The 25608-nt window shown below is 53.2% G+C and overlaps 3 protein-coding genes across 8 annotated transcripts in view; all 3 read left to right on the forward strand.

The window, feature by feature from the left end:
* The window catches only part of EDA (ectodysplasin A), a 56996-nt gene extending 46777 nt beyond the window's left edge, over positions 1-10219 (forward strand). The window contains exons 4-8 of one of the 5 annotated variants that reach the window (XM_072336121.1): positions 1287-1466; positions 2056-2090; positions 2420-2471; positions 4523-4653; positions 6585-10219. In XM_072336121.1, the coding sequence (XP_072192222.1) occupies positions 1287-1466; positions 2056-2090; positions 2420-2471; positions 4523-4653; positions 6585-6836 (650 nt within the window). In that variant the 3' untranslated portion in view covers positions 6837-10219. The remainder of the gene's footprint in view (positions 1-1286; positions 1467-2055; positions 2091-2419; positions 2472-4522; positions 4654-6584) is intronic. The other 4 variants (XM_072336123.1, XM_072336126.1, XM_072336124.1 and 1 more) reach the window with 4 other exon arrangements.
* A 1353-nt stretch (positions 10220-11572) lies between these two features.
* Positions 11573-14269, forward strand: LOC140252271 (transforming growth factor beta activator LRRC32-like). The gene is made up of 2 exons (XM_072336750.1): positions 11573-11680; positions 12335-14269. Exons 1-2 carry the CDS (start codon positions 11573-11575, stop codon positions 14267-14269), a joined length of 2043 nt encoding a protein of 680 aa, XP_072192851.1.
* A 2877-nt stretch (positions 14270-17146) lies between these two features.
* LOC140251748 (protein Wnt-11b-like) lies at positions 17147-21531 on the forward strand. 2 transcript variants are annotated; one of them, XM_072335818.1, is made up of 5 exons: positions 17147-17348; positions 18980-19215; positions 19308-19585; positions 20015-20307; positions 20412-21531. In XM_072335818.1, the coding sequence occupies exons 1-5, from the start codon at positions 17182-17184 to the stop codon at positions 20584-20586; spliced, it is 1149 nt and encodes a 382-aa protein (XP_072191919.1). In that variant the 5' UTR covers positions 17147-17181; the 3' UTR covers positions 20587-21531. The 2 variants fall into 2 exon arrangements, with proteins under 2 accessions (XP_072191919.1, XP_072191918.1); XM_072335817.1 differs by lacking the exon at positions 17147-17348 and adding an exon at positions 18677-18761.
* Positions 21532-25608: the final 4077 nt, after the last annotated feature.

Genomic DNA, 25608 nt, shown 5'->3' on the forward strand with positions numbered 1-25608 from the left:
CAGCAGCAGCAGCAGCAGCAGCAGCATCTCACTCTTGTATATCCACCCAATGGAAATGTCTGTGGGCGCTGAGCCCTGCAGTGCACTCCTTGCTCTGTGCTGCAGCCCGCCCAGCAGTGGTCTCCTCAGTTGGAAGATGAATCGAGCTTTATGCTTTAGTGAATAACCACTTTTTGCCTTGTGACATCAGTGAGCAGGATTCCATTACAACAGAGGGTTAGTTGAAATTGTTTAAAGGAGCAAGAATGCCCAGAATGCACATCCCTGTGCAGCTTCAGGGTGATGTTTGGTTGTTTTGCTGCTGAATGAGCAGCACACTGAGCTGCAGACCCCACTTGTGAGATGGACTGGATAAAACAGCTGTCACATGTATCCCTGAGGGAAAGAAAGCAGAAGAGCCAGCCGTGAGACTGCTGGCCCAACATGTGAGCCTTCATCAGCATCGTCCAGGTTGAAGGAGAGGAACTTGCAGTGTTCTTTAGGGGACATAGGTGAGGGCTGGGACTCAAGCTGCTCATTTCCAAGAGCTGTCACCATCCCGAGGTGGAGAATTGCTGGTGTAGAGGCAGCCTGGTGCACGGCCAGCTCAGGTGTGAGGGCACAGCTGCTGATCTGGGCAGAAATATTGCAGGTCACAATTTGTCCCCCTGTTTTTATGAAATATTGGCATCACTGCTGTGTTATTTTGGTTACGCATAGCTAGTTTAACTTACTTCTCTGCTTCAGAAGGTGACATTCTGCTTCCTTTAGCCCTAGAATTCTGTGCAGGGCTGGAGGTGAGTTATGTGCAGGGAGCAGCAATGTGGGAAGGGCCACGAGGTGCTGAGCAGCACAGCTGTCCCTCATCCTTGGTTCATGGCCACAGTATCCCAGGTTATATCCCCCCAGTTCTATGTGAACTGAAACTTCTTGTGATGTGATGGTGATGCTGAAGGCTTATATATAATGCATCAGCATACAGCAGGTGGGAAAGATTGCAACTGTTTTCCATCAGAAAGCCCCTGTCACATCCCTGGGGCAGATGCTCCATCCCTCAGGTGGCCCTGGAGGTGTGTTCCTTGGTTAGGTGTAATTGCACTGCAGGTGATGACCTGTGGTGATGCACCAACACAGGCTGCCCAGGGAGCAGTGGGTTCCCTGCCCAGAGGTGTTGCAGAGCTGTGAGGATGTGGCACTGAGGGATGTTGGTGATGGGCACTGTGGGGTGGGCTGGGTGGAGCTGGCATCAGAGAGGGTTCTTCCAACATGAATGATGCTGTGTGCTGATGTGGTCTTGTGTTTTCCAGGTAAGAAGGCTGGTCCTCCAGGACCCAATGGTCCCCAAGGACCACCAGGCCCCCCTGGGCCCCAGGGCCCCCCTGGCATTCCTGGCATCCCTGGGATTCCTGGGACCACTGTGATGGGACCTCCTGGCCCCCCAGGCCCACCCGGCCCTCAGGGACCCCCAGGGCTGCAGGGCCCCTCAGGTGAGCACTCCTATCTCCTATTAGAAAATGCTTCTTCAGAGAAACCAGGGCTGTCACCCCACATCTCACACAGCTCTCAAGGGGAAGCTTAGCTGACGTCAGTCTCTCTCAGAAGCACAGGCTGGCAGCAGAACAAGGTCCTTAGTGCTGCAGCGTGGTGCCCACAAGCATCTCCTCTCTCATAGAGCTTTGGCTCTCAAAGAAGAGAGGTTTCAGCACAGAGCACAAGTGTAGCAGATGATTGTGTTGCTGCCATCACATTGGTGTTGTCTGCATCCCAGAGCCTCCATTGTCACTGCTGCCAGGAGCAGAGCACTGCAATTTGTCCTTCCAGTAGAAGCTGGTTGAGCGATGTGGGGATGCTTCAGTGATGCTGGGCAGAAATACAGGATTAAGACAGGAAAAAAAGCAGGACGAGGCCTTATTTCAGTGCTTTCTGACATGGAGCTGTACCCCATGCAGCTGTCGGTGTCCTCCTGCTAAAAACATGCCTTTTATGCTTGTTATGGGGATAAGAGTTTTCTCTGAAGGAATAGTTACTGCAGCTCTTTCAGGCTTACTCTGCAACGATGTGAATTGCATTTTGCAGGTGCCACAGACAAGGCCGGCTCCAGAGACACCCAGGTTGGTTGGCCTCCTTCCCAGCTACCAGCTTTGTTGATTAACATTATCTGCTGTGTTTACTAACATCCCACCCTTCCTGTGTGTGCTGAGTTGTAGCTGCCCCAAAAAGGACCAGCTGAGCTGACTCTTCGCATTGCTCAGAAGCAGGCTGTGTTAATCTGCCTTGGGTTTCTCACTCCTTGTGCAGTGCTGATGCTGTTCTTGGCCACTCTGCTCTTCTGTGTTTGTGAAAAGCAGTAACGATCTCAGAGCTGTGGAGCTATGCCCCGTTACTGTAAAATGACATGGTGTTTCTGGCCAGCTTTTAATCCCTGTAATCTCGTTTGCAGCCAGCTGTGGTCCACCTTCAAGGCCAAGGCTCAGCCATCCAAGTGAAGAATGGTAAGGATCTCATGCTATTGGCACTTACTGGGCCCATCCTGCAGCCCTGGGAGTATGTGTGGAGCTAAGACCTCCCTGTGATGTGGGTCAGTGTTGGCTGACCATGACAGGCCCAATCCCATTGCCCAAACCCCTCAGAGGAGCCCACTGCTCAGTGTCCTCCCATTTCTCCTGTGGTCAGATTCATCCCCCACTTTGTTTCTGTGAATCTCCCAGTAGTTTTGGCTCACTGGATCTCACTTCCCCTTGACCTCCTCCCATCTGTTCTAAAGTCATCAGTTTTCCTGAGTCCCCTACTGGTAGCCTCCTTTCCCGGTCTGTATTCTAAGCCTGCAGTGTATCCTTTTCCCACCTCAGCCCCATTATCCTGTGGTTTTCTCCATTTTCCCCATTAATTTATATCAGGAGAAAGCACAGCTGTAGTGGGAACTGCGAGCACACAGAGGTGCACTACCACCAGCTCCTGCCTTGCCATGCTGCAGGCACACAGCATGCAGCCCCTGAGCATCCCTACCCAACCGTACCCACCCTAAGTCCTGTTGAGCCATCTCACATTCACCAGTACTTCTCTGCTCTCTTCCTTCCTCCCCAAACCCATCTCCAGTTTCTGCTTGCATTCCCTTTGCCAACAGCTGGGTTTCATTCATTAGCTGCTGCCTCTTGGCTGGCAATATCTCACTGTGCTGGAGAGGAGCTGCTTCATCCCCTGCCCAGACTCAGGGAACACTGGATCAGAGCTGCAGGAGTGGGTCAGGGCAGCAGGAATTGGGTGCACCAACCACTGCCCTATGCGTGGGATGGTAAGGGCTGGCCAGGGCTCCTGTAGGAAGGCTTGGTTTGGCTCTCACCAGGCATGAGCTGTGGGAGCTGACATTTCTCACAAGTAGGGGAGTGCTCTTTGAGCTGAATGTGTTCACTATAGCAGGGTGGGGGGAAGCTCCCAGCAGCAAAAAGGAAATCTGCTGTTTCTAACAACAGCACGGGGGAAAAGATGCTGTCGCGCTTACATTTAAAAAGCAATTATTCCATTATTAATGGGACCCTTCTATGTTTACAGAGCGTACGCTGCTCTCTAAGAGTGGGAATTACCCTGTAACTGTCCTTCCCTGCTGCTTGGGAACAGTCTGCTGTGCTGAGCCTGCCTTCCTCGGGCACTCTGACATTAATGCTGTCCAGCTGACAGAGAGCAGAAAGCACAGCCTGGCAGGCTCACAGCTGGGGGCAGGGAGCAGAACAGCAGATGAAGGAGATGGAAGGGGAAAGATTGCTTTTGATACAACCTGCAGACTGCAAGCTGTCCTCAGCATGTAGGCAGAGCATGTCCTTTGGGATGTGTCTACTGATGCTCTCAGTTATCCCATTGGCCCCAGTGACAGAGGAGTGGGCGGTGGGTCTACAAAGACCTAATTGTGCTGAGAATCTCAGCCCAGGTTAATGTGGTGGGACGTGATGCCATTTCATGCAGGCAGGCTTGCCACGTTTAGTCCCATTCCCATAAGGGGATCACAATTCTCACCCTAGCCTGGTTTAGAAAACATAGCAAATAGTTTGGAAATACTGGCACTGGTCTCTGTGTACCAGTGTCCTTGCTGTGCAGCAGGGATCGTGGCACTCACTTCTGATGAGAACATCTTATTGGGTCTGGGAATCAGCTGGGTACTTGGTTGCTTGCATCAGGAGAAGACAGGTGGGTCTGCACCCAGCTCTGGGGATGAGTGTACAAAGTGCTGTGAACTGCATTTCAAGGATGAGAAATGAGATCGCTAAAAGGAGATATGGACCGCTCATCCTGTGTGCACGGAACAAAGTGGGTGTCCAGTTCAAACAGCAGCAAGAGATGGTGCGGGTAGAGCTGCTGCCGTGGGAAAGAGCCAGAGCTAACACAACACTGTGCTTAACTCTGGGGTTTTCTTACACTAAGTTCTCCTGACCTTCCCATGTGGGGCTGTGTCAGCTGCTGTGTGGGAAACGTTGCAATGTGACTGTATTTGTGTGCTCCTGCGCTTCTCATTCTGACGGGTACTGAGTGACTGCCGTTTTCTCATACTGAGATCTTTCAGGTGGAGTCCTCAATGACTGGTCTCGCATCACTATGAACCCCAAGGTGTTTAAGCTGCATGCCCGCAGTGGGGAGCTGGAGGTACTGGTGGACGGCACATACTTCATCTATAGTCAGGTAGAAGTGAGTACGGTCCTAGGCCTAACTCCTATTCTTGTGTTCCAATGGAAGCCTTGCATGAACCACGAGAGGGCTCCAGACAACTAGAGAATGCCAAGAACTTGTATGTGCTTTTAACCACTTCGTACTCTAGGAGATGTGTGTCAGAGGAAGAAGTTAATAGTGTTGGGAAGCGTGAGGTCACACGTTCTGCCACCACACCAGCTGCAAGAGCCTAGTTACTGTGACACATGCACAGAAGCCCAACCAAATCCCATGTGCCACCAATGCCTTTTATTTCTTTCCCTCCACATTGTCTGTGCAGTCACTCACCCGCAAATCTAAACCTTATTGCAGAACAAGAGTCCCAGCAGGAAGCTGGGCTCTGTGCTTTACGAGGGATGTCATGCCAAAAACCCTCACGACTTGGGATGTTTGGGCAACTGTGGCTCTCTCTGTAAGCATAGGACTTCCAGCCCAGGTAATTCCATTTTGCTTTCACATTCTGTGTGTAGCTTCAGATTGATTCTGTGCACCAGCAGCCTTGCTGTGCAGCAGGATGGCACAGCGCCTGCGTTAGCTGGCACCAATGATGGGTGTACAGACCTGCTTGTGTAGAAAGGACTGAACAAAGTAACAATTGCTTGTGTTACAATTTAGGATAGAGCTAATTAAGACATCATTTCTATAATTTCCCCATTAAATAAAAAAAAAAAAAAAAAGCAGGAGGTGTGCTGTCATTTAATGCAGCGCTGCTCATTTCTTGCAAAGTCTCTGAAATGGAGCAGGAACTGCCACATTCTGCCTTTCCACAGCAGCCGGGGTGTTCAGACACCTGTGGGCTGGAAACCTGTCCAGGCTGTGGGACAGATCTCAGCAGTCCTGCTCACGGTTTGGCTGCATTCAGTGGGCAGCCCCACTGGGATGGTACCAGGCAGGATGGGCTGTGGATGTCAGGTTAGACAGGGCTCTTCTTTGAGCATGGTTATGTGCCCAGTTTGGATGGTGACAAGGAAAATGACTCTACCTGGGCCAAAGTGTAATTGTTTCCCAAGTGCTTTGTGCTAACTGCTGACCACCAAAGCCATTGACATTTGTAGTCCATCAAGGAAAAAAGGGGATTCAGCCTTGCTTAGCTTCTGTGGTCACACAGTGTAGGCTAAGAAGAACTGGCAGACGTGTCCAAACTGAGTAGTTTCCTTCTATCAGGAAGAAGCAGCTCCCTGGGATGGATTTGTCTCTGTGCAGGCCTTTCTCAGGCATCCTGGAGTTCTTCAGAATCAGTACATGGGAGATGGTTAAGTTACAGCAGGCTGCGCAGTCCTGGGGGCTTTGTCACCAGATCTAAGAGTTAAATCAGTGCAGATACTATGAGGTCATTTGCTTCCAAGCTGTGGAGGTTGGGACAGTGTCTTCCCTGTAACAGCTCATGCCTTTGAGAGCACCACAAGTCCAGTTACAAAGAAGGCAGCTCCCAGTACATCTTAGGGCATTGTTGATGTCAACCCTAAAGGAGGCTCATGGGACCCAGAAAGCAGGATTTGCCAGGTAAGTGCAAGAGGACTTCAGTTAACAACTCTGTTTGTTTGTTGGATTAAATGCTGTTTGTGGCAGATAGATTTGTTCTCAGATTGCTGTAACTAGGCCTGCACAGGTTTGTACGTTCCCTATAATAGCAGGGTCTGGCATGAGGCTTCCTAGCTCAGCCATAGAGATGCTTGGATTCACAGGCACTTGCATGCTTTTATTAGGATGAAGTGAAATACGGAGTTTCCTTATGTCTCATTGGCTTGAGAGTCTTTCAGACAAGTCAGCCTCCCACGAATGTGTGTGGCTGGGGGCTGAGGAGAGGGTCGTTAGCAGAGGGAGATAGGTATGCACGAGGGGAATGTGGGCTTGTTCCTGCTTCACAAACACACTGCCTAATAATCTTTCTTCTTCCTGCTTCACATCAGGTATACTACATAAACTTCACAGATTTTGCCAGCTATGAGGTGGTGGTGGATGAAAAACCCTTTCTGCAATGCACTCGGAGTATTGAGACCGGCAAGACCAACTTCAATACCTGCTATACAGCCGGGGTCTGCCTCCTCAAAGCCAGGCAGAAGATTGCTGTGAAAATGGTCCACGCTGACATCTCCATCAACATGAGCAAGCACACAACTTTCTTTGGGGCCATCCGCCTAGGAGATGCTCCAGCATCCTAGATGAACTTGGCACATCCAAGGAGACTCACAGAACTGCACCGTGCTGCTGTTCATAAGCGTATCAGTATTTCAGGGGGTTCTGTAATCCGGCCATAAGAAAAACTGATCCAGAGCTATTTATTCCTATATGTGAATGCAGGAAGCACAATGTCTTCTGTGACTTGCACAGAGACTTGGATCAAAAAAGCTAGCTGAAAAAGCGTGGTGAGGAAGAAGGGCTGTTGTGTCCGCCTTGTCTCAGTATTTCAAGTATTACTGCACTGATGTTCTGCTCTGTGATCTTCACTCGGGGCTTGTTGGGAGTGACGTGGGTCTCTGCTTTTATGTTGCACTAGCACGAGCATCATCCCAGGCAGGAGCAGGAGAGAACCCTGCCAGGCGGCCCTACCTGGTGCTCCTGCTTCTGCCCGCTGATGAGAGCAAGGAATGGGGTTTCTGCTTTCCTGCCTTCTCAGTTCTAGCTGGAGCGGTGCACGGCCCGAGAGGAGGTGGGTGAAAGTCAGTGGTGTTTACATTCATCCTCAGGAGTGGGAGAAAGGAGAGCAAAGTGCCTCAGGCAGAGCTGGGAAGCAGGCTGTGAGAGCAGAGTGTGGTGGAGGGGAAGGTGGATGCTTAATAGAGCGGGCTTAGCGCATGGAGAACTGCCTCTGCATTCCAGAAATCACAAAGTCCCAAAGATAAAGACAGTCCTGGCTCCAGAGCCTCTGCTACTTCCAGCTCCTGCTGTTACCCCGGAGCTGTGTGCTGCCCCACCAGGGGCAGCCATCACCCACTGCTGCTGTCACAGCTGTCGGTGGTTTTTGTTTGGGGGTTGGGCTTTTTTAACGTGTGTCTTTTGAATTGATATTTTGCAAACCAGAACACTTTTCTACAGGCTTCCCAGAGGCACGCAGAACAGACACAAGTACTTGTGAGAACGCTCTGAAGAAGTTTGTCATGTTTAAGAATAAAAATCTTCCAACAGGAAATTATTTTTTCTGTTTTAATAGCAGCTGCCCTGCTCTAAGATGTGGTTTTCATCCTTCCTCGCCACACCCCGGCCCTGTTGGCACCCTCCAACCTAAAATGCTCCAATGAGTGGTGATGGAGTCTCTAGCAAAAATGTGGATTTATAAAGCCTGGTCTAGCATGAAGTCACTGCTTTTCTTTGCTCCGAGCCCTGCTGGGTCTAGTCCTAACTCGATTTCTGGTGACTAATAGCAAAGCGAGGACGCTATTGTTTCTTTTGGCTTCTTGAGCAACTCTCTCCCGTCACCTCCCCTCATCTGGTGGTAAGATCTGAAGCTGGAAGTTGTGCTGGAGCTGAGGAGGAGGCCAGAGCGCTAATTGCCCTGTTGTGCCTCGCAATGGTGCATGCCTGGCTGTGTCCTTGGGTAAGAGGCTTTCACTAAGCAGAGAGAGCAGTGAGATTTCAGCCCCTGTGGCAAACACAAACAGCTGGATGGGGAGCTGAGGTCCGGGTGACAGCCAGGTCTGCCCCACCAGTGCTCACCTGCAGTGTCAGCCAGTATTGCTGTGCCCCTGCAGGGTCCGCATGCCCGCAGTGCTCCTGGCTCTGCTGCTTTCCAAGGCCGTAGCGAGTGATCTCACTTGCCAAGTATTGCAGTTATTGGGAGATAAATATTTCTTGGGGGCACCCAGCTTTGGCTTCAGCCTCGCTATTCACAGGAGGCGTGCAGTTTATAAAATAACTGCATGAAAAATTGCCTGCTATTTCTTTTTCAATATGTTCTCCTCCTTTCTATCCTTAACATGTTGGGCTAGCAAGAGCCTTAGGGGCACTGAAGCAGCCTTTGTGGTTTATTTCCTTTAGAATGGATTAAGAAGGACATGTTCCTTTGACAAGAATGAATCTGGACAACTGCTTATAGTGAGAACATGAAGCAAATCATTAACAGGATTGCTTTAGAATAGTCTGAGCAGCGAGGCTTAGGGGCAAGCATAAATAACGCGATGGCTTGGGAGAGTGCAATGGATGTCGCTGGCATTCCTCGTCCCCTGCTGGCAGGAGCTGTGGTTCACTCCTGAATGTGCCTATGAGCAAGAGGAGGCAAAGGGAGAATCCCTTTTGCTGTGAGCACCCCAGCACTGCTGCCATGATCCACTTGACACGTGTGCAGGGAGCAGGGCAGGAGGAGGCAGCGTTCCTTCCTCATGGGCAGCAGGAGGTGTTTGCTGGTGGCTGCAGGTGGCCATCCTTCCTCGCTGCTCCATGCCTGGCAGCCATGGAGTCCTTTGTATTTGAAACCCTTCAGCTGCTGCAGCAGCGTGTTCTCATGGATACAGTATTGTGGCATGGTTACCCAGGCTGTAGTACAGCTGCTTCTGTTTGATACTGCTCTGTGCCTCTACATGTATATGTCATTGGAGCCAAAGGGCCTGGAAGCAGCTCAGGACAGCTGGAGGGGGTTCATTTGTATGGGAAATTGTAAGCTCCAGCAGGAGCAGGGCCTCACTCCATCCTTCCCTCTGCTGTCTCTCCTCCAGAACTCCCGGCAGTCCTTCAGCTCACCCTCACCCACGTGCCTCAGTTCTGCTGCTCAGCCTTCGGCTGGACTCCAGTTGCAGAAATGTAGCAAGCAGCCAATTGGTATCTTAACTCAGCATCTGAAACCCTTCTCCCTCTGAAGATCCCCAGTACAGACAGCCCGTATGGAAGCCAGCTCTGCTTTTGTGTTCAGGGTGCATTTGGAAGGAGGGATGCTCCTCAGCACACCCATTAGGTCATGGCTCTGCACCCACACATGCTGGCTGTGCTTCCTCCAGTGCCTTCCTCCCCCAGTGTGGGGGCTGAGGGGCTCCTGCCATCACCAGCAGCCCATCAGTGCTGCAGCATTGTCCTCTCAGCACTGGGTGTTAGAAAAGGGCCGTTATATTTCCCAGGCTGAGAGGTACAGGGCAGGTTCTTACCCAGGGGCTGCTCTCAGGTGAGCCCTTTCCACAGCCCCATGAAACCCAGAGGTGCAGTCCCAGCTCATGGGAGCAGGAAGGCAGCAGTCCCAGCACTCAGCACTGCAGGCTGAGCCCCTCCCACAGGAGATTGTCCCATTTCATGGGCTCTCCCCTGTCTAGGCACAGCTGTGTGTGGGTGCTGCACCCTCTGGCCTGACCCCATGCAATGCCCATCCTCATCACTTCCAGGGGTGGAAAGAAGCCCCTCCTCACCCCCCAACCAAAAAGGAATGGGAAAGGAGTTGTGGGAAAAGATGCACAACTCCATTCCCATTTATCTGAGCTGCACAGAGATATACCAATGCTGTTTTGTGCTTCGACATCTTTATTCAAGACACTATCTGTATATAAAATATACATAATGTATATAAATTAGGATGTAAGTTTATGTAAATTGTCAATATTTTCTTGCAAATAAAGCTTTTTCCTGATCTCTGGGCATCTGTGGATATCAGCTGGGTGGTGGGCACAGAAGAGCTGGGCCCTGTGGTGTGGCAGCCCTGGCTCAGACACATCCCTGCACAGGAGCGGGGCAGGCTCTGCCCTAAAACAGTGCCCCAAAAGAGAGGGGACAGGACATGGGGAGTTCACAGGTGAAGAATGCAAATGGCCAGGGGTTCTCCGTAGCAGTCCCTGCCTTTGATCTGGGGCTTTTGGCTGATTTCTTCCTTCCTGTGTACTCTGCAGACCTGTACCCAGAGCTTGGGTGATGGCTGGGGCTCCCCAGGCCATGCGGTGCAGAGGGATGAGGACGTTTGGGTTCAGCCAGAGGCCGGTGGCTCCCGGGTGGAGCTGCCTGGTTCCACATCTGGACAGATGTGTGCTGAGAACAATCCAGGGTTGTTCTGCTGCAGCTGCCCTTGGCCTGAGTGCATCCACTGCGGGCGGTGGGGAGGGCTCAGCTCCCAGAACTGCGTGGATCCAGAGTCACTGTCTGTCTGTCCAGGAGGAACCACAGCCCGGAGGCAACAAAATGCTTTCCATGTTGTGAGCTGGCCAAGGGCAACCCCAGGAAAAGTCAGGCTGCTGTGTCTTTAGATATAATCACGTATATATGGAATATGCAAGCAGGGGGGAAATGTTATTATTATCTATCATTCTGCCAGGCACATCTAGGAACAGAGCAACCAATCTACTGCTGCACTCAGAGTGAAGCCAGACCCCAGCTGGACTGAGACATAGCAGCTCTATTCCAGGCCCAGTGGGGATGTGGCAGTGAGGAGCCCAGCACTGTGTCACTGTGGGAATAAGGGAAGGGCTGCATCCACCCGGGCTCCCACCCAGAGCTTTGCTTTGTACCCCCTTACTAAAGGGCTGAGCAGTGAGAGCACAGCAGTTGCATCTCAGGGTGCACAGGAGGGGGGATTTGTTCCTCACCTGTGGTCCTGGGGTCCACAGTGGGAGGTGGGGTGTCCAGGTTTTGGGCACATCCCTGGCACAGGGCAAAGAAGAGCAGCCCTATGTGGGGAACTCCTGCAGAGCTCTCTGCTCTCCCAAGCACGGTGTTCCTTCCTGGTGCTTCAATTCCATGGTGGTTTCAGTGGATCACCTGAGCCCTTGTACAACCCTGCCTTCCCCCACTCCAGTAGTTTCTCTTTCCCTTCCTTGTGGTTTTGTGCAGTTTTTCCCCTCCATGGTCGTATATGACTCCTTTCCCACTTCCTCAGCTGCTGACACCCCTCTCGCTATCTCCTTCCCCCATCCATGCCACAGCCTATTTATGGGGCTCTGGGCAGGGACTGGAGCAGAGCAGTGGAGCTGCGAGCAGTGCTGGCGGTGCCACCATGCAGAGTGTCCCTGGGGCAGGATGCCTGCTGCTCTGCCTGCTGCTGGCCATCCTCAGGGCCCAGGCTGGTGGAGAGGCAAAGCCCAGGCCTCCGCCATGCCAGCAGGTAAGGCTGCTGCTTCCTGAGGCTGTCACAGCACCCATCCCTCTCTGCAGCAAAGGGAGATCTCACATGCCTCTCCCCCACAGCACTTACTTCATCCAGCCTCCACTTCTACGCAACCCTGTCTCCCCACCTTCCTGTTTCCCTCTGCTCTCCTGGCTTCAAGCTGTTTGCCCATAGCCTTTTCCAGCTGCTGCCCATCAGTGGCACCTTTCAGACCAATGAGAACAGTTCCAGGGGATAGGATGGGACAGGGATGCTCTGCAGAGCGGTGCTGTTAGTGATGGCATTAACTTCTCACTCACTGCATGAAAGAACAGCTATAGGGCCAGAGTGTGGGGCTTCTCACATCTCCAGGAGCACCATCAGGCAGACATTGCCTTCCTCTCCCTAGTTTATCCCCCAGGGCTTAAGGCTAAGGAATGCTGGTGATGACCTGCACCCAAACCAGCACATTGAACCGTACACAAAAACAGGTGCAAAGAGCAAGATCCCTCACAGCTGAAAGCCCACCCTGTGCAGAAGCTGCTGGTCCCCTGAGCAGCTTCTGGTGGCCTTGCCCCTTCCCACTGCAGGCACAGAGCAGATGGCAAAGAGCAGCTCTGCTGGCTAGAGCTGTGCTGTCTGGTTCTCATGGGTTTCTCCATTTCTCTGTAGAGTCTCACAAAGGTGTCCTGCAGGGCTGCTGGGCTGCACACCTTTCCTGAAAACCTTCCCCAAGGAGTGAAGCACCTCGATCTGTCCCACAACCTCCTCCAGAACCTGTCAGAGAGCCACCTGCCTGCACTGGGGCACCTCGAACACCTGGACCTGTGCTCCAACCTCCTAGAGGCCATCTCAGGGCCAGTGCTGGCCCAGCTGCCCCAGCTGCACACATTGCTGCTGGGCTCCAACCGCCTGCACCAAAACTACCGGGACAACGCGATGGCTTTCAGTGCACTGCAGGGTATAGAGGTGCTGGACCTATCAGCCAATGGCTTGGAGAACCACATGGTGGGGGGATTCCTGAGTGGCCTCACTGCACTGCGGGCACTGCACCTGCCCGGGAACAGGCTGAGCCAGCTGCCAGCAGGCATCTTCCAGGGCTCCCCACGGCTGAGTGAGCTGGACCTCAGCAACAACTACATCATGGACATCGAGGAGGGAGCGTTTGAGGCAATGCAGGAGCTGGCGGTGCTCAGCCTGGCCCTGAACTCCCTGCACTGCCTCTCCAGCTTCAGCCTGCAGCAGCTGCAAGTCCTGAACCTGAGCCACAATGCCCTGGAGCTGTTTGGCTGGGAGGACGGACAGGGTCCCTACCTGCTCCAGGTGCTCGACCTGAGCCACAACCGGCTGCTCTCCTTCCCACAGCTCCCAGCTGCGCACCACCTCGTGCACCTCAACCTCTCCCACAACGCTATCGTTTCGCTGGACCCCAGCTCACACCTCCCAGCACAGTTTGTGCTGCGCTACGAGGAGATGGCGAGCTTCAACACCTCACTGGGCACCACAGCCAGCCTGACCCGCCTGGCCAAGCTGGACCTCAGCTACAACTGCCTGCAGCTGCTCCCACTGCTGTTCTTCCGTGCCATGAGCTCCCTGCTCACTCTCAGTGTGGCCATGAACTGCCTCCAGGACATCACCATGGAGCTGGTGAGTAGTGATGGGGATGGGGACAGGAATGGCACAGCTATGTGGCAGAAGGACGCAGTGCTCTCTGTGCGTTCCATGGACCTCCATGGCAATGCCATCCGTGCTCTGCCCCATTGGTTCTTTGATGTCCTGCCCCAGCTGGAAGCCATCGACCTGGGCTCCAACAGCCTTCAACCCTGCGGGAGTGAGATGGGCAGCACATCAGGAGTGGGCTCTCCAGGGGCAGAACCCTGCACTGCCTTCCACAGCATCCCCCACCTGCAGCACCTCAGCCTTCGCAGGAACAGCCTCACCCAACTGCTGCCCCGCACCTTCAGCCAGACCCCACTGCTCTCCTTGGACCTGTCTGAGAACCGGGGCCTGGCTGTACCATGGGCGGCGCTGGAGGGTCTGGAGCACTCCCTGCAACAGCTCTGGCTGCAGGGGAACCACATGGACAACAGCAGGGCTGAGATCCCCTGCCTGGATAAACTCAGGGTGTTGGACCTCTCAGGCAACCATCTAAGCCTTCTGCCCGTGGGTTTGTTCTGCTCCCCTCTGCAAACCCTGGATGTCAGTGGCAACAAGCTGCCAGCACTGCCCAAGCAGGCACTGATGAGGTGGACCCGCAGCCTGCAGGCACTGTGCCTGGCAGGGAACCCCTTCCACTGCTGCGAGCTGGGCTGGCTGGATGAGCTGCAGGCAGCTGGTGTGCAACTGCCGGACTTGTACCGCGCACGCTGCATCCACCACAGCATCACAAACAGGACAGCACCACTCAGCAGCCACCCTCCGTGGCCATGCCCTCAGCCCTGGGATGGCAGCTCAGTGCTGGTGCTGGCAGCCCTGCTGGGTGTCCTGCTGTGTGCGGGCTGTGGGGTGTGCTGGCTGCAGGGCCACAGGATGGGCATCCTGCTGCCCCAGCCCCAAACAGAGAGAGTGGCCGAGGGGGAGCCAGCACACAGAGACACTAATGTATAGTCAGGAGAACCTCTGTGTTGTCAATAATACTATTAGTATGATAGGGGAGGCACCTCGTTAGTATGATAAGGAGGAACCTCCCACAACATGCTGTGTGTTCTGCAGATGTTATCGCACACACCCAGTGCTGGGCAGGCACCTGGCAGAGCTGGGTCCCTGCAGCCCATTCTTTGCAGGGAGGAAGGTGCCCCATCCACAGGGCCACAAGCAGTGTCAGGAGAGGTTCTGCCCTCTGCTCATGGGAAGGGAAATGTCCCTGCAGCCAGGAGTGTGGTGCCACCACCATGAGTTCAGCTGGCACCCATAGGGTCAGCAAGGGATGGACAGGGCAGAAGATGGGTGCTGGCTTTGCCATGGGGCTGAGAAATCAAGGAGAGTCACCATGGAAGGGCAAAAAGGGACTGAGGTGTGGAAATCAATTCAGGGAAACAGTCCTCTGCATCTGTGCCTCATTCAAAAAGCAGCACTCTGGGCTGCGTCCCATGGGTTGCTCCCAGGAAAGCCCCATGGATTTGGTGTTAGGAGCTTTCTCTGGGTTGAACATGAGGCTGAGAGATCTGAAGAATGTTGGTGCTGAACAACTGAAATGACTGTGTCAAAGTGCTGTGATTTGTGCCCAGCTGTAAGACAGTGCAACCCCTGCTCTGAGAGGAGCGCTGTGGCTGACAGACCCCAACCATTATGGATTTTCTAGAGAATCAGCTGAGAAATCCAGCAAAACTAATTCCTTCCAGTGGAAAACTTTCACATGTCACGGAATCACTCCATTTTCAAAGTAAAACAGATTTTATCAGAAGTTCCCAACTAGCTGCTCTGCTAACTCGTGTGGAAATCACCTTGCCTACAACTAACTCGAGTTGAGGCAGAGCTGAGCTTTATCCCATTTTCTCCATGGGATCAGGATCCTGGCTGGGAGCTGTGGGAAGCAGTGGGCAGAGCCCCACCCCTGTGCTGCCCCCCTGATGGGTACAGCTTAGCCCACTCCTCCCCCAGCTCTGCTGTAGGACAACACACACTTGGGGCTGCTGTGCTCACACTCTGTGTTGCACCCAACACACACAGCCATGCATGGCCATGATGGCAGAGCTGCTGCCGGAGCTGTCTGTCCTTTTGAGCTTTGCTGGTGATGATTTTCAAGCCATCACCCCTGTACTGCAGGCAGGTGGGATTTCTGTTTCCAGCAGCTGTGGTGTTTGCACTGTGGCTTCAGCATGGGACCGGGGCTGCTGGCACCGCCTCTTCCCCATCCCATCCCCATCTGCATGTCCTCCAGGACCTCTGCCCGGTGCCCTCCCTCCCGCAGGACGGTGCCACCGCTGCTTCCCATTATCACTTCGTACCACTGCCTCGGCTGCGTGACTCAGTGCCACCCCTGACAGTCACTCCTGCCTCATTGGTGAGGTCGAGCGTGTCATGCATGACACTCTTTTCGTCCTTGATGGGGCTCTGGCTAGACGGGGACCTCCAGCAGCCAAAGAACTGCTGGCAGTGAGCACAGAGGGAGGGCAGCTCCCAGGCATCCCCTGCCTTATTCTCAGAGGCAGCCGTGCAGATGCAGACAGCTGTTCTGCAGCTGGGTGCCCCCATCCCACTGCCTTCTATCCTGGTGCCCCAGGGACAGGGCATGCAGCAGAGCCCAGTCTGTGCTGGAACACTTCTGTCAGTCACCCCATGGCAATGTCCCCACGTGCTCTGTTCCCTTTGAGCTCACACCCATGGCATCTGCATGCCCATGGTCTCTGTCCCCAGCTGTAAGGTGCCAGTGGCCCAGGCAGAACTGAGTGAGTGCCACGGGAAGAGGGGACAGACCATCACTGTGTGTCACTGTCCCCACAGCTCAGCTGATGGGCACCTCAGAAGGTCACTGCCTCCCACAGCTGTGTGAGCATCTGTCCTGTGCTGAGGTCATCGACACCTCGGAAAGAGGAAGGAGATGGTTTGTCACCACCACCACTGGGGCACCTCCGGTACCACCCACACCCCAAGACATGACAGAGGTGGCCATGGGGGCTGGAGAGGAGGCCACACTTCACAGGTGGTCCTCCCTCTGCTCTCACACCGTACCTGTCCCCAGCTGAGCATCACTGCACTGTCTCCCAGGCAGAGCAGGGGATGCATCTCCCAGGCTGGGAATCCCCTTCCTCACCTCCTTCTGCCTCAAGGCAGCCCCACATGGAAGTGGAAGAGGCATTTTTAGCACTTGCCCTGTGCTCGCTTCGTGGATGAGGCTAGAAAGAGGAAGTGACATCAAATGAAGGGTAGCTTTGGCTTTAAAAGGAATCCTTTCTTTCCTACTACTCAGTCATTGCAAAACTTCTCTGAAGAGAGGTTGGTAGAAATCACTTGGTAGGAAGCAGCGAGTGGGAGGGAGGAGGATGAGGTCAGATATGGATGCTCAGGGTCCCAACCGATGCCATCCCACTGCCAACTGTCACCCCTCCAGATCCCAGACCATGACACCATCCTCACCTGGAGGAGTTTTCCTGGCAGTGACACAGCCAATGGGGGCACAAAGCACAGTGCTGAGGGTGGGACCTGCTGGCCCCAAGGAGGGAGAAGGCAGAGACCCCGAGGGGAAAGGGAGGCCCAGACAGCAAAGCCATTGGCCAGAAGGTGGCAATGTGCTCCCTCCGGCTGGGGCTGGCACTGAGCCCCGCATTAGGATCACCCTTTGCCCCCATCCCGTTCCTCCTGCCCAAATCCCATCACGGCACCAGCTGTGCTGACAGGTGTTTGTGAGGGGCAGCTGATGGCCTTTCTGGGTGATTGCTGCCCCATGTGCTTGGTGGGATGCTGCAGGCTGAGCACGTGGTGCACAGAAAGCACCCGAGCACCTCCCAGTGCTGACAAAAGCTGTTTTTCCTCCTCAGAAAACTCCTTATTCCCCCAGAAGCTGCTCAGATTTCCCCCCAATGTTCCCCTCAAGGCACAAGGCAATTCTCCATCCCTTAAGGCTGAAAAAAAAGGGATTTTACAGAAAGAAAATATCACAACACCAGAATATTTGGGGTTGGAGTGAAAGGTCTATTTGGGTTCATGGGAGGGAGAAGTGTGGACACTGCATCTGGTTCCAGCCAAGGTAAGAGAAGGATCTGCAACAGCTGTGGTGTGGAGGTGGGAAGACAAAGGGACTTCCAGAGACCCTCATGTGCAGTGGTGTCTATATGGCACACCCATCACACCAGGGACTCCAGGGGGGCTGTGGCCTATCACAGCCCTCAGCAGAGGTGGGTGGGATTCACAGATTGGACCCTCTCTGCCATTCAGCACCTGGGATTGCTGTCAATGACCCGGAGTGGGTTTACTTTACAGAGGACAGCAGTGCTGAGCCTGAGGTGTGGAAGGAGCAAAGCAAGCAACATCTGCCCTAGACCTCATGGATGCTGCAGGAGGTGCTGGGCTGGTGAGGGAGCAGCTGAACTGGAACTGAGGAATCGCCTCTGGCCCTGCAATGCTTCCCTGCTCTGACATGGAGGCTGTGCTGGGCAGTGACTCTCTGTCTTTCTCTTTTACTCTTTTTGTTCAGCCCTTTGTACTTAGCTCAGGATTTGGGAGTGATCTCAGCCTTTTCCTAGCAGGACACAAAACAACCTTTCCATCCCAATAAAGCACTTTGGGGACGTCAGCCATACACACTGTGCAACCCAGCTCTGGATCACATGACAGCGAGTCAGTGGGAGGTCAGAGGTGCTCACCAGACAGCAGCGGCATCAAGCAAAGGGAAAGCACCTCCTGCTAGAAGGGAAGTGGCACAGCAAGGGAGAAAGAACAATTCCAAACAAGTCCCAGACATGAGCCCAGCTGCTGCCCTGCAGTGCAACCCCTCTGCCTGCTGTAAGGCAGACCCAGCAGCATGCAGCACCATGGTTTCCAGGGCCCATCTGGTTGGGAAGCTGGCTGTGTTGTGTTTAGGAGGAGTTGACAGCAAGCAAAACAAAAAATAAAGAAAAATAATAATAATCCAAAATTCAGTATCACTCCTTGCCATCCCTTCTGTCCCTTACTAAAGTCGTCACTGATTCCCACTAACCTACATCTCCTGCCTATGGGGACAAGTTTTGTTCCGCTGAGAAAAGAAGTGTGTGTTTGCTTTGCAAACAAATGGCTCTCCTTGAGAGGCTGAAGGTGATATCCCCTTGCACCAAGCTGCTTTGTGCTCCCTAAGGAGCAGCTGTTTCAGGGCTGACCACAGCAATAGTGGAGTGCCTGACCAATGAGACCCCACTCCAGGAGCACCCAGGCTGGAGACCAAAGCCAGGCAGTGGGGGTGGCCACTCCATCCTCCCCTAACAGTTGTGAGCTGTGAATGGCACCAAAACTGCCTTTGTTCTCCTCCCCAGTGGGCAGGACAGAGGCCAGAGGGTATAAAGGGAGCAGAGGCCCTGCTCACAGCCCCGCTCCCTGTCCCATCCCCAGCCATGGGCCACCTCGCTGTGCCCACTGCTGCTGTGCTGCTCTGCCAGCTGGGGCTCACCACGGCCATCCAATGGCTGTGAGTATTGGAGAGCAGTTGGGGGATGGGAGGAGGATCTCTTGGGTGTCCCCAGCAGCAGGTCCCCCAGGGTCTGCCCCTGTCTCCCATTCCCTGGGTCCCCATCCTGATGCCTGCAGACCCCAACCTTTCATCCCCATCCCAGTGCCCATCATCCCCATCAGCTCATCCCCATCACAGTGCCCATGGTCTCCTCATAACCCAACCTCCCTCAACAGAGCATTGGCAGAGAATGGCAGCAGAGTGGCCTGGGACAGAAGCCACCACTGCCGGCTGCTGGCTGGGCTTGTGCCTGACCAGGTCCAGATGTGCCGCAGGAACCTGGAGATCATGCACAGCATCGTTCAGGCTGCCAGCGAGACCAAGAGCATATGCCAGAAGACCTTTGCAGGCATGAGGTGGAGCTGCTCGTCCATCCAGCGTGCCCCCAGCTTCAGTCCTGACCTGCTGAAAGGTAAAGAAGAGACAACTTGCTGCCATTACACTGGTGTTAATCCTGTGCCTTTCAATCTACAGGAGATGAGACATCTCCCCCTTTCTTTCCAGGGACCAGGGAATCTGCCTTCGTCCACGCGCTCTCTGCCATCGCCATTGCACACTCCATTGCCCAAGCCTGTGCCTCAGGGTTACTGCCACTCTGCTCCTGCAGCTCCATCCCCTCCGAGGTCCCCGGGCCAGACTTCAGATGGGGTGGCTGTGGGGACAACCTGCACTATGGCCTCCAGCTTGGTGCTGCTTTTACTGACAGCCCCCTAAAATCCAGCAAGCCGGGACTGCAGGCTCTCAGGGCCATGAATCAGCATAACAACATGGCAGGCAGGCAGGTGGGTACGGCCCATGGCCCCATGATGTTGAATATTAGAGCAAATTTCTTCTTGGAAAGAGCAGTGATGCTCAGCACAGCTGCACAGGGAGCAGTGGGGTCACCATCCCCAGAAGTGTCCCAGAACTATGGGGATGCATCACTGAGGGATGAGGTGATGGGCATGGTGGGGTGGGCTGGGGTTTGGGGTTTTGAGAGGGCCTTTCCAACCTCAGTGATTCATTGATTCTGTGATGCAGAGTGCAGAGGTGCCTGGAGTAAGGAGGTAGGCTCCAGAAGAGGACACAGTCTTCCTGAGCCTTTATGAGAGCTGGGCAAGCTGCCACCCTGCTACAAGCTCCACCATCCCTTGAAACTGACCACTGATGTTCTTGCTAAGCGGAATGGGAACCAGGAGCAGCCACTAAAGTCTTATTTCCACCCTCTGCAGGTACTGAGCGAGTCCCTGCATACCAAGTGCAAATGTCACGGTGTTTCAGGCTCCTGTTCAGTGAAGACCTGTTGGAAGGTACTGCTAAGTCTGGGTGAAATTGCCTCTGAGCTCAAATCCAAGTACCTGGCAGCCATCAGGGTGAGCCACCGCCTCGTGGGGCACAGGAAGCAGCTGAGGCCCACAGAAACGGGCATCAGGGTGGTGAGAGAGACGGACCTGGTTTACCTGACCAACTCCCCTGACTACTGCATGCCCAATGTCCACCTGGGGTCTGTGGGCACACAGGATAGGTAAGGAACTGCTGCAAATACGCTCTGAGAGCCACCCAGGTGTGCATCAGCACTGTGGGTGGGAGGCACTGCCTCGCTCTGACCTGTGTGTCCCCCCTTGGCAGGCAGTGTAACAAGACATCTGCAGGCAGTGATGGCTGCAACCTGCTGTGCTGTGGCCGTGGCTACAATGCTTACATGGAGGAGATGGTGGAGAGATGTCACTGTAAGTACCGCTGGTGCTGTTATGTGGTGTGCAAGAGATGCAGGCAGCTGGTGGAGAGGTATGTCTGTAAATAGAGTGGTGCATCACAGCAGGCAGCAGGACTTGTCCTCCAGTGTGCACCATCTGCAAGCAGTGCTCTGAAGGTCTGAAGGGGTTTATGCTGCAAGCCTGGATTCTGGAACTACAACAGAAGACCTCAAACTGGGTGATGATGGGAAGCCTCAAACCAGAGGATGACCTCTGCCACGTCTCTCCAGAACAAGACAAAGGGCTGCCCTCCTGAAGCTGATCAGCATCTGGCCCTCTGTCTCCAGCTGGGGAGAATCATTTATCACTCGGCCATGTTCTCCAGGGGTGAATGGGGACCCTGCACTGCCATTGTCCTTTTGCAGGAGGCTTTTGACAGTGGCCTGAAAGCCAGGAGTGATGGATGAGAAGATGGGTAAAGAGTTGTCCATGGGGGAAGGCTGCAGGGGAAAAAATCTGCTGAGGGTGAGGGCGTCCTGGCAGATTCCCTGGGACCAGGTTTCTGCTGTGGGTTCACCCAACACCACTAAATGTTCCTCCTCATGGGCAAATACTGTTCCAGTGCTTTTTGCTGCATCTGAAATAAAGAGCAGAGGCAGAGTCAGTTATGGCTCCAGGAGACAGAACTCATCACTCTCCTCTACGACCCACATGAAGATGGCTGCAGGTCTCACAGTGACAAGACTTGAGCCGTGGCTGATGGCAGCACACGGGTCTGCAGGCAGGAGTAGTCCTGAGCAGGGCAGAATGGCAGGACTGCACCTCAGCCACACGCTCACAAGGCAACCACAGCAGCACCAAATCTCTGCCCCCTGCATTTGCCTTGGAAGTGGAAGCCTATTCAATATCTAGTATCCTTCCTGCCCTTGCTTTCAGATCACTGACACTTCAGCTGCTCTTTCTACCCCCTGACCCCAGGTGTGTTGGCAGTGGCCCGGAGAGAGGACAGGACTCCAGGGTCCTGAGGAAATAAGCATAACTCTTTAGACTCAGTGTAAGCAGGATTCTGGTGTGTGTTGCTTAAATAAATGTACCATACCGTTCCTTTGTGACAGACCTATACGTTACCTCCTCTCACCATCCCCTTGGCATTCACTTGGCCCCAGAGAGAACAAGGCTGGAAGAAGAGCGTGAAGCACAATGCATAAGGTTCTGGTAGCTGGAAACAGAGGTAGTTGGGGCACGTTTTCTGATCCTCATGTATGTGGGCTGGAATGCAGTGTGCATCATGGATGGGGTCCTGATTTGCCTTTTCCTTCCCTCGGTTGCCATGACGGCTTCTAGCAGGAGTGTTGGAGAAGTGCTTGCATAGAATGAGATTCCAGTTTGTGCAGCCTTTGGAGAGAAGGGATGAACTTAAAAGTGTGTGTGCTGAGAACCCACAGCACAAGGAGCACAGGTAGGTGTTCCTGAGATCCCAGGACAGCTTCCTGCAGCTCCCACCACGACCTGGAGGCTCTGGCAGCCTTGCGTGCGCCTTGTGTAATTTGTGGTTTGCATTGAATGGAGCTGGCTGTGTTCAGTCCTGAGTCCAGCTGTAAGATTACTCATTTCCATATTCATTCAATCATTTTTAACAGCCTCAGCTGGGTCACAGAATCAATTCATAAGCTTTTGTTGTAAACCATCCCATCCATTTAATGTGCTCCAGGTTTCTCTGTTAACAATGAGTAAGGGCTGAGAGTCCAAGGTGGCTCAAAACAAGGCTGAGAGCTGGAAGCTCAAATCCTCATGGGGTGAGGCATATGCTCACATAGCTAACCAAGTGAGTTAACCATCATTATCAGTTGTTAATGCAACATTGACTCGGTCTGGCTGCTGACATACAGCCTTCCCAGAGTTACAGGAAGGCCACAGCTGGGAGGCTTCCGCAGCAGCTGTGAGGGCCGAGGAGCTATCTCCAGTCTGTCTTTTCAAATGCAATTCGGAGTTAGTCACCAGCATTCCTCAGAAAGGGAGGCTTCAGCTGCAACCCAACCCCGTGCCCAGGGCTGGACTGAGGACAGAGGTGATGCAGGTACTTAATTAGGAGGATTGCTTAAATACCTTCCCCACAGCCATCCCCCCGCGCTGCAAGATCAGAGAGAGGTGGAACTGGGAGGGGTTGTGAACTCCTCAGAGCATTGCAAAACGAGCTGGGGAGAAGAAAAGAAGGGAACGATACTGTAAAGGGAGAGATTCTGCCAGGAGGGTGGGAAATGTGATTTGCATTTGGTAACTACAAACACACATTGCCTGGGGTGGAGGAGAGGAGCCACAATAGCTAGGAGCGCCCTGGGGAGATGTCCTGATCCCCTCCTAGAGAGGTCCTGTTTGAATTTCTGCCTGGGAAAAGGCAGGGTCAAGGGCGGGATATGCAGAGCCCTCTCCTCCTCTTGTTGCTTGCATTCTCTCTGTAGGCCCAGCAGGGAAGCGCTGGAGGGGCAGTCAGCAATGGGATACTAGGCTCCATCTATGTCCTGCAGGAGATGGGGAAGTGCTGTAATTAGCTGAAGGGTGCAAACGGGTCAGGCTGGCAGGAGGGGCTGCTGTGCGGTGATGGCAGTTCTGTAACAGCGTTTAGAATGGGAAGTGCTGCAATCTGAGTTTGCAGTTGGAATTTCCAGCCTTGTGAGATCTGCTGGGCTGGAGGAGTTTCCTCAGGACTGGGAGCCAACATAAAATCCTGCAAGGGATCCAGAAGGAATAAACCATCTGCTTGGCCCCAAGGTCTGCTGGCTGTGTTTTCTCTCTTTAACACTGCCAGGGCAGAAAAGCCAGCAGAATGCTGATAGGGGCACACAGCCCTGATTCCCCAGGCCAGCACAGGCACCCTCCAAAGTAAAAGATGGGAAAACTTGAACCCTGACTTCACGCTCAGGTGGCTTCCAGTACCCATCAGTGTGACGCTGCCAGAGGAATCAATGCAGGAGGCCTTTGCCTTATCTGTCTACAACTTCACTTCCATCATAAATACCTCAAGGTGTGGAACGTGCTCCTTCATGACCTGAATTAGCTGGACAACAGTGGCAGCAGGGTCCCTGATGCTCTGTCAGGATTGTGGCTTTGCAGCCCTTCAGGCACCATCCTCCTTTATTTCTTTTGCCCCATTTTCACAACCAGTCCTCTACGTGCTGGCTGCTGTCATTACCCTCTGCTTCACAAAACCTCATTGGGCTCACTGCTAATGTGACAGATCTACCTCTTTGAATTCTCTGTCATTACCCATTTCCCCCCTGTCTTGTGGCTTTTTGTTTATCTGCCTCTGGAAATGAGACTCCTGGAGTTGAATGCTTTATGGTCGTGGCAGAAGTTCTTTGCTTTGCAATGCTGTGAATTGACATGGGAGAGATGGCTCTGAATGTAGCTCATGCACGGAAGAAAGCCATCTCTCTGCATACAGTGTGATGAGAATCAGGCAAAGGGTTTGCTCTGAAAAGCCTCCTCTCTGTTATTGCTTGGCTTTTGTGTTTGAAAAGAATAAACCAGGTGTGAATGTGACTGTTCCCTGCTGGTTAAGGATGCTGCTTAACTAATCCTAGGAGGACAGTCCAAGTAAGGGCAACAAGCTGTTGGTAAATAAGTAAAATCTATGGGGGAAGAACAGCATTGCCTTCAAGGACACTGTGGGATATTTCTTCTCTTCAGCTCTGAAAGGAGAGTGCTTGAAGGCCTCCATCTGCACCAGCACAGCTCCTACTTTCTGCTGGCCCCATGGATGGCTGAACCAAAATAAGGGGAAGGCATATCTGAGGTCACTGTTTGGGGCTCAACTGTTGATCAATGTAAGGATCCGGGGAATGTTACCTTGACCTTTGTTGCTTACAGTATCACACCACCAGATACAAACGTGACTGAAGACTTGTATTTAAGGAAAAACCCTTGCCTCTTTGTTCTCCTTTATTTCTAGGGTGTTCAGCAATATCATGAAGTCCTGAGGATGACAAGCAATGAACAGGGATTGTCCTTGTGGTGATCTTCAACTAAGAGATGTAGGTGAGTAACAGACATAAGACCAGAGGGGGAACTGGTCTGTAGTCTGGGGGCCCTTGAGCATAGCTTAAAGGGCAGCTGCATAAACAGCTGTGCTGGATTCAGAGAGGAAGGAGACTTCCATCCCTTCTTTAGGTTCAGCAGGCTGGAAACCCTCCCAGCTCTGCACCCCTCAGTTCACCAAGTTGCAGTTGCTGCAATTCCCAGATGCAAAAGCTTCTATAGAGAACAGCATTCCTGTAGTGAAAATGCTAAGTTATGACCTGAAACAGTGGTGGAGCACCTGGTGGGAAGGCAGGGTCAACCCAGGGGAGCCCAGGTGCATGCAATGTACCTGAGTGATGAAAGACCTCATTTAATGGTTGGCAGTGGAAATGAGGGCTTCTCCTGCTGAAGATTCCTGCCTACCTGAGCCCTTCCAAAGTTAAGCAGCTCTTTTCCTTCTTTTTTTTTTTGTATCTGTGGCTGCTGCACATGGGCTCATTCTCATTTGCTGTAAACAGACTTTGCCACCCTGCAAATCATCATTACATTACATCCCATTACATCATTACGACTCCAAAGTTAAAATCTCCCTTGATGCTTGCTTGTTGCTCTCCAGAGCAAAACCAGTGTGTCAGAAAGCTTAGATGCTACCTACCTCTGTTCTTGTACTCTGTGGCCTTTTCCAACTATCTTCCTGCCAGTACAGAGAAGGTGCAGTGGTCCTCTTGTTGAATGATGAAATAGTACCACCCTCCTTCTGTTTATCTGAGGAGAAACTGCTTCTTAAGGCAGTCAGAAAGTGAGATAAGGTGGAATGAGGGCTGCAGAACAGCCTCCTCTACAGAGCAGAAGCAGGTACAAGCCCATGAGCTGCGCAGGGTCTCTATGCCATTGGGCTTTTCCAGGCATGCCCTAGAAGCGCAGCCAGACAGATTTTGAGGACTTTCTCAGTTTGCACGTGTGTCAGCCTTGACCTCTGTGCAGTGGAGCAAGGGATTTCCAGGCGTGCTTCTGCATGGCTGGAGCATTACCGGTGTGTGTCATGCTGTAGGGGATAGCAGAAGCTCTGACACTTTCCAGAGTGACTGGAAGCACTTCTAATATGCTGGTGC

This window comes from Excalfactoria chinensis, chromosome 4 (assembly GCF_039878825.1).
Source record: "Excalfactoria chinensis isolate bCotChi1 chromosome 4, bCotChi1.hap2, whole genome shotgun sequence".
Lineage (NCBI taxonomy): Eukaryota > Metazoa > Chordata > Aves > Galliformes > Phasianidae > Excalfactoria > Excalfactoria chinensis.

Excerpts from the sequence above, each read along its gene's own strand:
- LOC140252271 (XM_072336750.1), top strand. The coding sequence starts at position 11,573 with ATGCAGAGTGTCCCTGGGGCAGGATGCCTGCTGCTCTGCCTGCTGCTG. Across the intron at positions 11,681-12,334 it reads GGCCTCCGCCATGCCAGCAG|AGTCTCACAAAGGTGTCCTG; the intron begins GTAAGGCTGCTG and ends ATTTCTCTGTAG.
- LOC140251748 (XM_072335818.1), top strand. The coding sequence starts at position 17,182 with ATGTTCCCCTCAAGGCACAAGGCAATTCTCCATCCCTTAAGGCTGAAA. Across the intron at positions 17,349-18,979 it reads TGCATCTGGTTCCAGCCAAG|AGCATTGGCAGAGAATGGCA; the intron begins GTAAGAGAAGGA and ends CTCCCTCAACAG. Across the intron at positions 20,308-20,411 it reads TCTGTGGGCACACAGGATAG|GCAGTGTAACAAGACATCTG; the intron begins GTAAGGAACTGC and ends CCCCCTTGGCAG.